Source organism: Corapipo altera, unplaced genomic scaffold (genome assembly GCF_003945725.1).
Source record: "Corapipo altera isolate COAL_440 unplaced genomic scaffold, ASM394572v1 180, whole genome shotgun sequence".
Lineage (NCBI taxonomy): Eukaryota > Metazoa > Chordata > Aves > Passeriformes > Pipridae > Corapipo > Corapipo altera.
This window is the reverse complement of record NW_020884915.1, coordinates 3,689,354-3,705,815: the sequence shown is the minus strand read 5'-3', so window position 1 is coordinate 3,705,815 and position 16,462 is coordinate 3,689,354. Positions and strand designations below refer to the sequence as shown.

The window sequence follows — 16,462 nt, the reverse complement described above, 5'->3', positions numbered from 1 at the left end:
TCCTCAGGCCTGTGTGATGATCCCATGGAGGTTCTCCTGGGAAAAACTTGCAAGATCAGCCTCAGAATTAACATTGATTTGTAAATGTAACATAATCTGATACTTGGAGGTAACCTGTGCATTGTGTAGGCTGGAAGAGGGAGTTTTACCTTCCCTGTAGAGCAGTGGTGACTTTTTGGGTGAATTACTCCCTGGAAGTGGCAGGGCCAGCAAGGGAGGCTTCCATGGCACCAGAAAAACATCCCATTGCCTGCTAGACAGCTGTGTCAGAAGGCACAGGAGATTTTGATCCTGCCCTTGCCCTGATCATTCACCATTCTGTGGTCTGGATGAGATTTTACACACTGTTACCCAGACTACTGAGGACTAGTACTGACTTCTTGTTGCAAAATCTGTTTTAATTTGTCATTTTGAGTGTGTTTTTTACATGATGTCTAAAGCTGCATCATGTTCTGTGGTTTTCCGTCATCCAGCCAGGCTAAGGAAGTATAAATTTCTGCTCTTTTCAAGCTTTCTTCTGTATTGACCTTGTAACTAGACAAGTCATTTCTACTTTTGACCATTATGCTTAGTTTTGTCTCAGCTCAGCTTCCTGCCCTTCTGACAGGAGATGTTTTACCTGGAGCACCAGCACCTTGGCCCTTGCAGAGGGCAATAAGATGAGTCCTGCCCAGGTGGGAGAAAGTCCTGGTTTTGTTTATTGTTTGGTTGCAGGTAGATAACTCTCTGGTACTGTTGATTCCCTGTGTTTCAGACAAGGTATTAGAGTGCTGACAGGTTTACGCTGGAGCACACTGGTGTTTGTCCACTGATGCAAAAGACTCAAATAGGATAAGTGCTTAGCATGCTTGCTTTTAAATTAAGAAAACCTAAAGCACCTTGAAAAACCAAAAGCAGGATAAAAGGCCAATTCTGGAAATCTCAGAACTAGTGCTCTTCCAAACCCCTTTGAAGTTGTTGTTGGACAGTTGCCAAGCTCAGGCTTGTTGCCTCTTCCAGGGTTTTGCTTTCTGCCCCCCTGCCCATCTCCTCAGGACCTGCTGCTCCTCCTGCTCCTGTGTTAGGAAAAATCTTTGTCACAAAAGCGTCTATCCAAAATCCGAAGTTTTGCCTTTTACCATGTCCTTAGCTGCTTCAACCATGTACAGGACAATGTGAATTTGAGGAGTGATGGCTTCCAGCCTAAATTCCAGGACCATTGTTTTTCCTACTGGTGTCACAACCTTTACATCATCTGAAAGAACAGTTTTTTGTGTTTCGTGTGCCCAAAGGCTGCCCATAAAGGTTGGCAAGGGCAGTTGGCTGAGTCTGCACAAGGTCAGTGAGGATGTCTAATAATTGTCCTAACACTTTACCTGTTATGGAGCAATAATGAGAGTTTTTTTCATTATTTTCGGGTGAGTGAGCCTGGCAGATGCTGACAGCCAGCAGATGTGTAAAGTTCGAGGTGATTTGTAAGGGACCGGCTCATCTGACGCATGGTAATTGCATTGTGGGACATTGTCACTCAGCCTCGTGTCCTGCTCCAGCAAGATGAGGTAAAGGTCAGTTCAAAGAGCTGCTGTAGTGTGAGGGGCAGCTTAGGGCTGAAATTAAACCCCTCATATCCCTCTCTTCCCTGTGCTTGTGCTCACGATGTGCCTGGAGCGGGGTTGGTGCCCCAGGTCTGGATTTAGGGTTTGGGTGACTGAGGGGTTGTTTTGATCTGGAGGGGTCTTAAATCCCTCCTGTGGTAAGGCTTAGAAAAAGACTCCTTACTACCTGTTGGTGTGTTAGTTTGGTGTTCATCTGTCTGCTTATAATTTTGGGTTTGGACGTTCTGTGTAGCTTCTCTTCAGTGCCTGTGTGCTGTGGCAGTTCCCTGGCAGCTGGTGCAGAGCTGGTGCTGGCACAAAGCTGGAGGGGGACAGCTGGATTTTCTGTCTGCTCCCTGCTGCCCTGCCTGCTCTACTGTGCCCTCTGAGAAGGGATCCAACAGGTTTGTTTTGCCACAGAGATGCTTTTAGCTGAGTTTGCTGTTTGTGGCACCCCGAAAGGTCAGAAGCTGGTCTCCCTTCAAGTTCAGATTTGCCTGTTCCTGCTCGTGTGAGTGGATTCGAGTGGTGTGAGTGGATTCGATCCATGCTGAGCCTGTGGATGGCCCCAAAAAGGGAGTGAGAGGCAGCCTTGGGATGTCACAGCTGCCTGGATCATGCTGAGTCCCTATGGCATAAGCGCAGTGCTGCCTGTCCATGTGCTCGGCTTGTGCTCGAATCAGGATTGATTCCTGGTGCTTATGGAGTTGGAGCGGGATCTTTATCACGACCACGATGTATGGAAGTCAGCTGAAGCCTTGATTGACTGGGTTTCCAGGGTGTGCTTGCGCCTCTGTAATAAAACTGCTGAGAAATCTGTAATACACTGGAGATCTCGATAAAACGTGTGTCGTGTATTTCATCTGCTGGTGCCTCATTCTTCTGTACCTGCACTCATCTAATCCCTTGCTCTTTATCTTATAAGACATCACATTACAAATCGTGTTCTTTATTCTTCTCCCGACATCCCCACACTTGCCAGCACTGGAAGTTGCAGTAACTTGCTCTGCATGTGCTTCCAGAGGTATGAACAGCGGGGTCAGTTCAGAGCCTGGAGGTTTCCCATTAAATTGGCCAGCTCAGCAGCCATGCCCCCAGTGCAGTATAGACTCACTGAGCAAAGCATCTCCCCTGTCAGACAGAGACCTTCAAGCCACCTCTTTTAATTCTTCCTAGTGCAAAACCTACCTGACCAGGAAAACTGAAGGAGAGTTTTACTGTAAACACGACTGCAGCCAGGATTTTCCCCATGTTGGTAAAAGCTCTCCCTAAGTATTTAAGCTCTGAGTTAATAGTTGTTTGCTGATGTGTGTTTGCTAATACTGAGCATCCAGGGATGGATTCATCCCAGTGTGTGTGTGTAATTATGCACACACCAGCAAGTGTGACTGTTCCATAAAAGGATTGACAGAGAGTAGCAGGGGGTCTTTTTAGGGTGCTCATTAGGAAGGAAAAGGTGGATCTACATTGGAAAGATATTTTTGTAGAAATAAGTCTCCTCTGGAGTTTTTGTTGATTTTTCTTTTGTTTAGTGTTCCAGGATATTTTTGAAAGTCCTTTTCACGTGGACTCCCATTTTCTGTCCAGCTTGGTCTAACACTCTGTAGACCTCACCTAAGCATTTACTGAGCTTGTTTGCTGGGGTGATGAGTGATGATGGGAGTCGGGGATGAATCCAGACTGCTCCTGCTTTGGTCAAGCCTTTCAGAAGTGTAATTCTGTTTTTCATGTAAAATGCTGAAAAAGAACTTAAGTTTGTAGTACAGGAAAAGTGAGTCTTTGCTTTCCCCAAGCTGACCTGTGAGGGTGTTTGTTTGTCTGTGCAAGTCAGTGTTTAGCGTTGTTCCTGGATTCATGTTGTTGACCTTTAAGAGGAGAAAGAATAGATTCTCATTCAACAAAGTTCTGCTTCCAGGCACTTGTGATTCATGGGACTTTTTTTCCCCAGGACTGTGCAGATAGGTTTTGCATTTAGAATATTTTTTTTTAACCATGGCACACTCTGTTAGAGTTTGTTATGTATCCAAATTACACTGCTTTGCTTTTAAACTCCAGCTGAAACCGTGTCTCGAATAACAGATGTGGAATACTGTCATCCCACTGTCACACCAATTGTTCATTGTTCTGAGAAGGTCACATCATAATTCATTAACAATAATTATTCCCTGGGTACACCCTGCACTTCTTCACTCAATTGCTTCATTAACTTGTGAGTGAATCTCACATTCAGTGCTCCAATCAATGAAGATATATTTATAATGTACAAGTGGATGCTATTAGTTACAATATATTAACTGCCTAATTTAAAATAGAAAAGCTATCTTTATGAAGGGCAATTAACCACTAAGTGTAATTGATAATTCGCATATCTATGATTAGGAAAGACAAATAATAAGAAAGAAATGAATCACCAGCGTTATGAAAGAAGACACTGGCGTGCAGTTTTAATGAGTAGAAGGGCCTCTCTGGGTCAGGACCAGATTTCCAAGAATCCTTTGACAGAAAGTTCGTCATCGGATGCGTTGCCTCGAGGTGGTTTTGGTGTTTGGACCAACCAATTGAGGTCATCTTCCCTAGAAAACAAACCCAGCATTATTTTGTTGTCTTGAGAATCAGTGCAGGGACTTTCTTAATAGAAAAGACCTTTTTCGTCCTAACAGAAAGAAAAGTAATAATATTTTAATAGGAATTTATAAACCTAGTGCCAGTTTTACCTAGCTGTCTGAACCTCCATGAGCTCAGGTCCTCAAAGATAATTATACACACCTTCACACGAAATCTGACAAAAATTAGGAATTTTCACATATTGAGGAGCTGAGTGACAGTCCCTTAGGCAAATATTTATTTTTTTTCTTAAATTGTGATACATTTTCAATGCTTCTGATTTTCCGTGGCCACTTTGAAATAGGTTGGGTCTTCAAATAGCTGAAAACTCGAAACTCATCCTTTCAGAAATGGCCTTTTGGTGACCAGTAGGTCATCACAGCTTGAGTAAGGAAAAAAGCCACTCAGAGGGAGAGGACTTGCAGGAGATTTATAGTATCTTAAAATGGTTTGGATTGGAAGGGACCTTAAAGATGCGGTTTTTCCACACCCTGTCACGGGCAGGGACATTTTCCACTAGACCAGGTTGTTCCAAGCCCCTTCCAGCATGTCCTTGAACACTTCCAGGGATAGGGCATCAACACAACTTTTGCAGAATACCAGTCCTTGGCTCTGGACACTTGTGGCCATGTTTTCTTCCCCTGAGAAACATTTATTAATGAATCAGTTGAACTACCATATTTTTCAGGATTACCCACCAAGTGACAGCACAGGTGTTTTATGACAGATGTAACGACAAAAGTAACTGAGTCGATGCCAGTGTTGCTGCAAGCATCACTGCAACTAACTGGCCTCTCACCTGCAGTCTGCAGAAGTGCCAAGCCTTGCTGTTGCCTGCAGCAAGTGATCAGTAAGTGGAAAGGTGAAAATCCAAGTTAAGATGTCAAGGGCCAGTGGTATCACACCAGTGGTCAGGTGTGACGGCATCCATGAACCAGTTTAAAGGAAAGGAACTAGATTTAAGTGTTTTTATGTGTGGAGGGAGTGTGTGCCTGACACACTGGGGTATTCTGGGGGTGGTGGACATCCCCTGTGCTGCCTGTCCAGCTCAGCTGTGTGCTCCAGAGGGGCAGCTGCGTGCTCTGGCAACAGCTCTGCACTTGGAAACTGCAGCTGCAGTGCCCGGAATCAGTATTTTAGGTGTGTCTGCTCCCGTTCTGGAGTATCATCTTAATATAATTTTTAGCAAAATTGATGTCCTGAGCTCGTTTTCCATGCCCAGTTCACCCCTGCACTGCTCTCCCTCCCCAGGATCAAAGCGTCTGGGCTGAAGCTGCGGTTGTGCACCAACGAGACCCAGGCCACCCGCGAGAACTTCGTGAAGAAGCTCCAGAGGATGGGCTTTGACGTCTCCGTGTCCGAGGTCACGGCCCCAGCCCCAGCAGCCTGCCACATCCTGAAGGAGAGAGGCCTGAGGCCACACCTGCTCGTGCACGACGGTGGGACAGCGCTGCAGCACACCCTGGGACACGTGGAGGGACGGGAAAGGGTTTATTTGGCTCTTTGTCACAGGGCAGATGAGGGCAGCAGGAGCCAGTCTTGAACAGGGAGGTCTGAAGAGCAGTTGATCCAGACTTTGATTTAAAGGGAAACACAAACTTGAGGAAACACCATCAATTCAATGGGCTCTGAAACTGTGAGGGATTTGTGATTGATTTTCTTTTTTACCTCCTTCTGTAGATCTTGTGCCTGAATTTGCCGGGATCGATAAAACAAACCCGAACTGTGTGGTTCTTGGAGATGCAGCAGAAAACTTTACCTATGCAAACCTTAATGAAGCTTTCCGGGTTCTGATTGGGATGGAGAAGCCTGTCCTGATCTCCCTTGGAAGAGGGTGAGTCAAGCTCTGTTTTTTTTCCTCAAGTCTTTGCATTTTTAAATTTCCACCAGTGTCTTTAATGGAGGCCAGAAATTGGTGTGGGCATTCATAGTACCAACTTTTAAGCAGTTAATCTGTTTGTCTGGGCTGAGAGTCTGATCTGCTCAGGTACCTGTCAATGAAGAGGACTTTTGTTGCTTTAAGAGAGCCTCTTAAAACCCCATAGAAATCATGAAGACTTTGGATTATGATGTGTCCAACCCCCAAGTGAGTGAGTATTGCAAGAGGCCTGTCGGATTTTAGGCATTGCTTGTCTTTTTGTCTTTGCTCCTGCAAGATCTCAGAGGTGAGAAACGTTGTTTTAACTGCTGCCTGTAGCCTGAACTGAATATAAATGATTTTTAATAGTGAAAGAAACCCAAAAATCCAACAGGCCACGCTTGGAAAAAGGACTATTGGTGTAGGTTTGTGATGCAATTTGATGCTTTGGTGCTTTTGTAGAGACAGATCCATATTTTTTATAGTCTGAATATCAAGCAACATTTTTAATTATTCTCTGTTCATTAAAGGTAAATTTGGTCTCCTGCTTTCAAGTACAGAAAAAATCCAGTCAGCAAGTTTGAATGTTTTCCTAAAAACAGTTAATTTATATGTATTCTGAGGTTTTTAAACAGGAGGTTATTAACGCCAGTGCTGAATAATGCCAAATCCCAACAGCCTTGCAGGAGTTATTCTTATCTGTTGTGTGATGTATGGGCTTTAAAAAGACTGAGCAGGTTTAGCTTGGGGAAACTGTAGTGACAACTTTTCTCAGTGGTTCAATAGACCATAATGGGCATGAAAACCCTCCATAGTTTGTAGGTTATTGATCCAGCTGGGTAGAACTTATCAGTGGGAAGGAGCAGTTAAATTCATTGTGTTGCCTCACCTGACACTCACGCTCTAATCCTACAGCACGGGTGAAAAATCCTTACTGCTTCTCAGAAGGATAAGGAGAAAATGTTGAGCCCACAGCAGAATGGCTGATGGGCATAAAATAACCAGGTTTGGTGTTATGTAATATCATCTTTCAAAAAGGAATATAGAATTAACCTTTCCTTAGGAATTGTAGTGTGTTTAATGCAAAAATGCCCTTGTACCCTGTGCATATAAAAGTTTTTGTTTGGTCATTCGTTGATATAAATGAATTAAAACCCAGACTTGTTGTTACTTATTTTGAATATTATTTTTCATGTAAAAATATAGATTTTTTGGATATTCAGAGCTCAGTTTTCACCATGACCATTTCCTTTTTTTTTTTCTTTAATGATTGATCATTTAGGTAATGTGACTATGAGTTCTCTGGTGAGTTCTCTGATTTGGAGAAGGGAGATTATAAATTGCAAGAATTGTTCACCTGACTACAGAAGCCTTGTTGATGCAAAGGGCCATGTAGAGAACCCAGCCATCAGTCAGCTTTGTTTTTAAAGTGCAGAACTGGCACAATTGGGTGGATCTTTGCAAAGTGGGCAAGTAGGTTGGTTTTGGTCGAAGTTTTAGTTCATTCCATAGAAAACCAAAGTGTCAGAGTCACTGAAGCAGAATACCCTCCTCCTGAAAATGGAGTGATTTACATTTAGCGTCTGTTTTGGGCTGAGAGTGGGAATTGGCTTTGTAATTTCTTCTGTCATGCCACTGTCAGAAAATTAAGCTGTTTACACCAGACTATAGAAGGTTAATGGCTGTTCTAGCAAAGGTCAAGTGGTCATTTTAAAGGAAGGCTATGCTGAATAATCGAAAATGGCAGAAGGATAAGGCATAAAATCTTAACTGACTGCTCATCCTACCTTTTTTTCCTTTCATATAGAAACCTGTCTTTGCTCTGATCAGGAGAGCTTGGAAGACCCACATTAATGTGAATTGCTATTCTAGAAAAACACCGTAAAGATAATATCTAATTTCATGAGCTTCATGGCAATAGGGACATTTTTAGAAGGAACAAAATATAGCTTAGAGGGCTTTCTTAGTCACAACAAACAGTACCCTGGCTTTCCTCATGCAGGAGGTGATGGTGGTCAACTGTCTGGGGTCTCCTTCTAGATTACTGAAGGGGTCACAGATGCTGGTTGGTGCCAGCCTTTTATCTGCCAGGGGGTCTCTGTCACTGTGCACTAAAACACTGACCAAGTTCATCCTTCATATGAGCTCCTTGAAATCCCTTTGAACCAGTGGAGTTGCGTCCCAGATGGGCATCTGGTCTGAGATCTTTTCCCTGAGCACTGCGTGGTGCTGAGCCTGTCCTTTCCCTAATTCCTGGTGTTAAATTAAGGCTCTGGATTTTCTGATTGCTTGACTTTTTGTTGCAGCCATATGGACACCCATAAAGGCACAGAAATAATAAAATGTGGTTTCTTTGTGTTTAACTGCCAACATTTTCGTTTCATGGGAACTTTATCACTTCCATTTCCAGACGCTACTATAAAGAAACCGATGGTCTGAAACTTGATGTTGGAGCATATATGAAGGCATTGGAGGTATTTTATGGCTTGAATTATGCTTACTTGCTCTGTGCACCTTGTTAAAAGAGTAACTGGTATAAATTTGGACCATCTTCTGTAATTAATCATCTTGGTGGAGGGAGTTCCCTCAGATCGGGAGACTCATTTGCTGCATTCTAAAGACGGGTGGATTAATTTGTTTTCTACCTTTGTTCTTTTCATTAATTTTTTTTTTTTTTAATTAAAATGTGAACTTTTACCATTGTGGCACCTTTTTTTGGAAGTGAGGCCCTTGAAAGGAGGAGCCAGAAAAGGAAAACATGGAATGTTGTCTGCGAGATATCCAAGAGAACCTGAAGGTCCATTTTATGTTTGGTGCAGTGTTGTTTTTGACACAGCCCTTGCCCTTGACAGTTTGCAGCAAAAGGCCCTTATTCAAGGTCAATCCTGCTTTTAAGCCTGATTAAATCTGTGCAGAACCGGAACCCGACAGATAAGCCAACCTAAGGGTGAGAGAAGGAGAGAATCTTTATTTTCCCTTTTGTAGGCATGAAGAGAGATTAAAAAAAGTACACAGTGAATGGAGAGAATTAGACAAAATAAGGTAATATATAAACACAGAACATATATAATGTCTACTTGTATACTTATATAACATATACTTGTAGCAATTAATTTGTATCTATTTGAGTTTGGGGGGAGAGTTTTTGCCTCCCGGATTAAGTTCAGGCTTCTGTCTAGGAACAAGCTGGAAACAACTGTTTTGGCATAGCACTGATATTTAGTTGCAGGAAAATGTAACTTTTCAAATCTGGCTGGTCACTTGAACCATTAAAGTTAAGCCAGGTGGTTGAAGAAACCCTCTACCCCTTTTAAGGCCCTCCAGTACTTTTGATAATTTCATATAAAGGATATTTGTTATGTCTCTAAGAGTGATGCTCCTAAAAAAATGTGCAATACTGGAGCTGAGTTTGAAGTTCCATGATGGAGGATGTAAGAGATTTGTAATTTGAGATGTTTCAAGAAGAATTTCTTTCCTGCCAGAGGACTTCAACCACTTCTGATATCCAGATTCCCTGATGTTTAACTTCAGCCACTGATCCACTGTGTTATTTAAGGGCAAAAATAAGTAATCACATAGTTTTTGTAACTGGAATTATGGAGTTGAACAAATGCTTTTCCAATCAGCATTTTTTGCATTTCTCTCTTCTTTTTTTCCAGTATGCTTGTGATGTTCAAGCTGAGGTAGTGGGAAAACCATCAAAAAGGTTTTTTGAGTCAGCCCTGGCAGAAATGGGAGTTCCAGCAGAGCAGGTAAGGTTTCAGATGCTCTGACCATGGGCTGTGCCATACATTAATGCCCACTCATGCATTTTTTCTGCTTTGCTATAACTTTGGAAGCTATAGAAGAGCCTGAAGGGAATGTGACCAGGAGGACATGGTAAACTTTGGGTGGATATGCAAGTATTTTTTCCATATGGTGCAGAGAAATGTTTATATTCAAGATCTTCCTATGAATGACTTATAAAACCCCAAATGAATAGAAAGAAAAAGTTGTTGAAAAATTACTGCAGAGGGAAAAAACCTATGTTTGCTCATTCTCTCAAAAAAGTGAAGTAGACAAAAGAGAATTGACAGCCAAGAGGGTAAATGCCAGCAGGTTGTATTTCTCCTTCCCTGTTCATACTTACCACCCTCCTGGAAGGTATGACATAATTTTCTCTACCTTTTTCAGGGTTCTTTTTAACTTCCTACTGTTTCCCTTTTTATTCCCAGTGTCAGTGTCTCTTCTGGCTTGTGCCCTCCACACTTCTGCTCAATTTAGAGCCTTCCATCCCTCCGTTCTCTGCTGTAGTTTCTCCTTCTGCAACATTGTTGTGTTGTGCTCTCATATTCACCTTCCTCCCAAACCATGTGGTTCCAAAGAACATGCACTTCTTTTGTGAAATTCCTTTATTTGGAAGCTAAAGAAAACACTGCAAAACAAAAGTTAGGTTTCCCAGGGAATTATGGAAGACTTTTTGCCTCACAAGAAAGAGAGAGAGAGAAAGAGAGAGAGAGAGAGAGAGACACTTGAAGACTGGAGGCTGCAGAACAGTGGAATTGAAGCCAAAATGTTAATTTTTTTTCCTTTAGTGTTGCACTGATTACCTTTCTTTTAGTAAAAGGAAAGGCAGAAGTAAAATATTTTATAATTTTGCTGACTGACCCAAAACCTCCTCCTGTATTACTGGCTTTCCAGAAACGTGCTGAATGTGTGAGGCTTCCTTATACAGGAAGCCCATTTTCCCCCTCTCTGTAGTTGTCCCCAGCTCCTCTTTATTGATTTGTTGTTATGTCACACAGGACATAAGGATGAGTATGAGATGACTCACAAGCAGCAGTGAATTACAACGTAATAATTCCATCAGGGGGGTTTGGGTGACATTATAAACAACAGGAGCAAAGTTTGGGTGCCTTGTAGGTCCCTCGAGCCTGGAGATGAAATTATGGCCCTGTAATTCAGTACGTGCTTGATTTGTACTTTATTATAGAGTGGGGAGGTGGAAAAGACCTGGTAGACCATCTAATCCATCTCCTTCCCAGTGCAGGAATGTTCCCTGCTCCACATTTTTTAATGTTTGGTCCACAGTAGTTTTCAGTGAGCCAAACACCCAGGCTGCTGTGAGTACCCTGGGGGCAGTGTTCAGGTTTTATGTGCAGGCAGCTTTTCCTGAGATTCATTGGAATACTTCCCTTTTAAACTGCATCTCCTTATTTCTAGTTTTACTCTAATTAACAACAAATAACTTCTTGCCTTCCTGGCTGTTTTCTCTCTCCAGTTATCTCTACGCTTGTTATCATTACAGCAGTTGTCTTTTACTAGAACTGTGTGGTTTAGCTCTCAGCAGCTTCCCTCAGTTTTTGTCCCTCTGGCTCTTTCCTGTGCTCCCTACAGTTTGTCCATATCTTTCCAGTTACAAGATAACTCAGCCTGAACATAATATCCCAGTTACAGCCAGGGAAATTATTCAAACCATTCACCCAACCAACAAACACCCAAATACTTTTCAGCCACAGAGTGACATTTGGGAAAAGAAATAGCTGGAGAAAAGAACAAAACAAAAGAAACAAACAAACAAACCAAAACAAAACAAAAAAACCCACAGAGCTCAGGCCTTGGGTACTGTTTGTGTAAATCACATACATAAAGGTTTGTGTTTCCTTTCTGCTCGTATCAGAAATGATTGGTTTGCAGGAGTAGGAGGGAAGGTGTTATTCCTGAGTTTTCTATTCTGGTAACCCCACGTAGTGGCATCACTTGTCCTTTTTCCTGGGCAGAGAGGTGCAGTTTTCCTCAGACACTGTTTTTCCTGGCTCATGGAATGCCAGGACTGTGTCAGCCCATGGCAGTGAGGGAAGGTATCATTGCAGGGATGCAACAGCGGAACTCCTGTCTCAGGAACTTTGTCGTGGGAAACAAATCTCATTTAATGCATCACCAGCCTGGTAAAAATGGTCCCACCAGAGAATGGTCCCTATCAGCTTCAGGAGAATTTGGTTTGGGTACAGAAAAGCAGGACTAGTCCCCAGCAGAGATTATTTATTCTTTTTCTAACTTCTCAGTGCTTGACCTTGCAACTTTAGTGTTCTTTTGAGAAGGATTTGCAGGCTAGTTTAGTTCGTGGAACATAATAATAAAACCTCAGTATATTCAGTTTAAAACCTCAGTATATTCACTTCAGTAAGTTCCTGTAATACACTGTATTACATTTTAATCTTTCTCCTGGATGAACTATACTTCTCTGCATTTGTAGTGACATGACAAGGGCTGGTTTGACTTGCCTTTACTTTTACAAAATGTTTGCCAGTAATTTATTCCACCTGTGGAATGCATTTAATCCAAACCATCATTAAACCATTTTAGATGAGCTGTGCTTTTGGAAACATGTTACAATTTTCTTTCACCTGACTTTTAATGAAAAATACCTTTTTAATAAAGCTGTCTCACCACAGTAATTCTAGACAATGGCAATTCTGAAATTCCTCAAGCTGCTTTAATCAATAAAGTTATCACCAGTCGTTTCCCTTGATAACTGCTTCTTACTGAGACCCTGACTTTGCCTTCTGCTGCTGAGATGTTTTCAGCCTGCACTTAGAATGGGAGGAACTCCCCAAAGTCCAATTTTCATTTTAACCTTTCCTCAATGGCCTAGAAATAACAGATTGCTGGTATTACTTTAATAGATTGGAAATTTAAACCTCTTAGAGGTAACCAGACCTATCTTACAATTCAGTAATATGACAAAGAATAACACATCTTAAAGGTTACTGAAATGCCTAATTCATATGTTTTAAGGCAGCTGTCACAGTGGATGATTTTTACAGCTTTACAATAAAACCTAAATAATGTTAAGGTTCTGGTAGTTCTATATAATCATAAAAAGTTCTCTCTGTAGCAAATTGTCCTGTTTTAGTGGGAGTTATGGCAGGTCATACCGGAGTCCATAAACTACTGGTAGTTAACCAATTCCCATTTCTGCCACCTGCAAGTCTCAGGTGGGAGTTAGTGGTGCATGAGAGCAGAGGGAGGTCACCCAGGAGTGGCACAGACAACCTGCTGTCGTGCCAATGTCCCCTCCTTGCTCGCTGGCCACGACAGGGGAAGATTTCCCACCTCCGAAGGAAACGTGAACTGGCCGAGTGAAGATTCAAACTTCAGTCCTGCTGAAAGCTTTTTGAAACCTGGCTGGCCCTGCAGCTTTTGGAAATCTAAGACAGAAACATAAGTAACGTAACATGGGATCCTGAAGCCTGGGGGATTACCGCTTGGACCAAGGAGAACAGGGAGAAAAGTAAACGTGTTGTATTTCTTCTATAAAGGGGTTCAATACGTTAATCAAGATTTGGTGTGTAAGCTTTATTTCCTTATGGCCCTGGCACACTTAGCTTGATTAATGCTGTTAAGCCTATGGCAAAAATCTGTTTAGGCATAAATATGTTTGACTCTGTGTTCAGTATTCTGGTGAAGTTAGCACACTGCCTTCTGTGCATCTCACTGTTTGCATCCTCCAAAGTACTGTGTCTGAGCTCATCCTAGTAAACCCTGCCCTGCAACACGAGCATGGTTGGGTAAATCAGGATATTCTTATCTTTCTGCCTCATTCATTTTCTTACTGCGTGTTTTGTTTTCTGATCAGACACTTTCCTGTGATTTTAGTGACTGCTAGAGCTCTGTTTGCAGACAAAAATTACCCGAGGTTCCCATTCACCACCCCAGCAGCATCTCTGAAGACTTTACTAGCTTTGGCTGCTTCTGTGGGTAAAAAAGGTTGGCCCCCACCTCCATTCAGCTCTGGATCTGTGGCACAGACAGTACCAGTAAGATTGCTGACCTGTGGGGATTATATTGTGCCTTCCCACTCCCAAATTCTTGGAGGTCATGTTCGTGTCCTCCGTGATCACCCCCAATGGGGGTTGAGTTTGATGGGGACTCTTCAAGAGCAGTGGCTTCCCTCAGCTATGGCCCATGTGTGCTTAGTTCACTGTGTAAACCAAACACACCATCTCTCACCAGCTGCGTGGCTTAGGGAAATATAAATCACATCATCCTGATTCTTTGATGATTTGTCTTGAAACCGGAGAGACTCACTGTGTGTTTTCCCTTCTTTTTAGTAAATTTGTAGCTGATCTAAAAAAAGTAACTCCTGCAGAACGATTGAACAAATTAATGGTGTGATCCCTGTGTAAAATGTGAACACAGACAGGGATCTTTTAATTCCTGCTTTCAGTGGGTATGTGACCTTTCAGTTTTATATCTTTCTCTCTCTTCTTACCATATTGCAGTCAGAGAGGAAGTTAAACCCAGGTTTGACAGGTAGAGTTTTTTTATTTCCCTTGACAGCGCACCTTTTGACCTCTATCTTCTTGCCAATGATTTTTTAAATCCTAAATGATTTGGGAATAATTGCTCCTCCTTTAGTGATTATTGCCCTTCACCGATAGTAAATCTGTGAAGTCCCTGGGGGCTGGAGTACATTTTTGTATGCGTATGCCACAAGCTGGCCTGGACAGGCATCGCTGCTCAGCTGCAGCTGCACTCACAGAGCTGCCACAGTCTTGCAGGAAAACTTCCCTGGCTGGGGTAAAATACAGCCCTGGTGGGCAAGAGACTGTTTGTTGGGCTGCCCTACTCTGCCCGTTCCCTTTGTCAGAGGAAATTCATTTTTAGGGTTATGAGAACACAGGACTGAAATTGCCTTTGTTTCAGAAATCTCATCCTGAACATCGGGGTTCAGGCTGAGCAAGGGCATGCAGTTGGTGGAGGGCAGATCTCTTCCCTCTCTCCCTCGAGGAGGTGTTGGAAGGAATTTTGTAAGAAGAAGGGAGTATAAACTATCAAAGACAGTGATTAAATATCTTGGAGCAGCTTGGGAGAAATTGGTGATGCTGGTTGGTTGGAGCTGTGTTGCCCTGTCCTGTGCAGCTCTGCATGAGTGGGATTATTGTCTTTTCCTTATCCATGCATACCTGCTTTATTTACTAATTCCTTAAATTTAACCCATCATTTTCTCCTCATTTCATGTTGGATTCCTTGTTTGGAGGAGTGGCAAGGAAAGGTGAACTATCTACAGGAGAAGGCATCTTTTTAGGAACACACATGTTTCCATGAGCAGAGTGGATAAGGAAAATGGTCCAAAAATGGAAGGATGGGCAAGGTTGAGCCCTGCCTAGTCTGGTGGCTTTGACTGGGTTTGAAAGCAGAGCTGAAAAGGCAGAGCTGCCTCTCCCAAAGCCTGCTCCTTCTCTTCCCCTATATTTTTCCCAGCTCCAACCTCTTTGTCACAAGTCTTTATATCTCTCTACTCCCTAAGGAACCTCTCAAAGCATCTCCACAGTGGTGGCTCTTCCAGGCAGAAGGAAGAAAAGGTGGGCATATATAAACTGTTTCAAAATAAACCACTTCAGTGGTACCAGACATTGAAAGAGTGTCCTGTTCCATCTCCTCCCCTGAGGGATGGTCACCATCTCTCGTGTGAATACTATTCAAAAACAACCTGGCAGATAGACTGGGTTGGTCACTACTGTTTATAATCTTACACACTCTAGCTCATATATTACTCAAAGGAGGATTTAGTTTTTAACATGGAGCTGTCATAGGTTTAGTGTTGCTAGGTCAGTTTGGTTTATGAATACTCTCAGAAAATTTAGGTATATCCTGAGATTTCCTTTACATGCTATGCAATAAGTGGGAGAAGATCCTGTTGCAATTAGGTAATTAATAAAAATAGCTCTGGAGCTTTACCATTTTTAGCCTTCCTCAGTATGTATGGTTTAGTCCTGCCCAGCAGACAGCTCACAGAGTCAGTGACACAGATGAACTGGCTCTTGTGTGCTCTCTGAAAAAAGAGCTGCTTCCATGTGAAGGCAAAAGAAGAGGAGGATTTTGTATTAAACAGAACTGGTAACTGGAATGGCACCTGCAATGCAGTCTTCCTATATGTTTTTGACCTTAAAGCTTCAGCCAGCTGAATGGAAAGGCTCAGCATTCCCATAGATCCCTGCTGCTGCCTGTGCATCACATTCCCATGACCTCTCTGACAAGGGCCTGTTTATCAGTTCTCCACAGATGGAAAAATGCTGGGTTGGCCTCTGTGTGTGCCCAGCAGAGTCCCCCTGGTGCTGCTCCAGGCAATCCTGATCCTTTGCAAACATCCCATTAACTCCCTAAACCCACACATGAGGCAGGGACCCATCATGACAGACCCCAGGAAAAGCTCAAACCACTCAGAGCAATTTCTTCAGTAAAACAAGAAATACTTTGCATAGTGACCCCGTGTGTCTGATGTGCAGGTATGAAAATAATCAAAAGTACCTGGAAGGGATGGAAATTCAGGCAAGAATGTTTGGATTTGCAAGGTGCTGAGGTTGTGAAAGGTGAAGCAGGAGGTTGAGTCAACAAGATGAAAAGTAAATGGTTAAAGGTGCGATTAATTAATGTGTTTTAG

At 42.7% G+C, this 16,462-nt stretch overlaps 1 protein-coding gene across 1 annotated transcript in view; it reads left to right on the top strand.

Annotated features, from left to right (window-relative positions):
- The window catches only part of LHPP (phospholysine phosphohistidine inorganic pyrophosphate phosphatase), an 81,056-nt gene that overhangs the window by 6,867 nt on the left and 57,727 nt on the right, over positions 1-16,462 (top strand). Inside the window, exons 2-5 of the mRNA XM_027655262.1 lie at positions 5,430-5,617; positions 5,859-6,012; positions 8,447-8,510; positions 9,696-9,788. Of these exons, the coding sequence (XP_027511063.1) occupies positions 5,430-5,617; positions 5,859-6,012; positions 8,447-8,510; positions 9,696-9,788 (499 nt within the window). The remainder of the gene's footprint in view (positions 1-5,429; positions 5,618-5,858; positions 6,013-8,446; positions 8,511-9,695; positions 9,789-16,462) is intronic.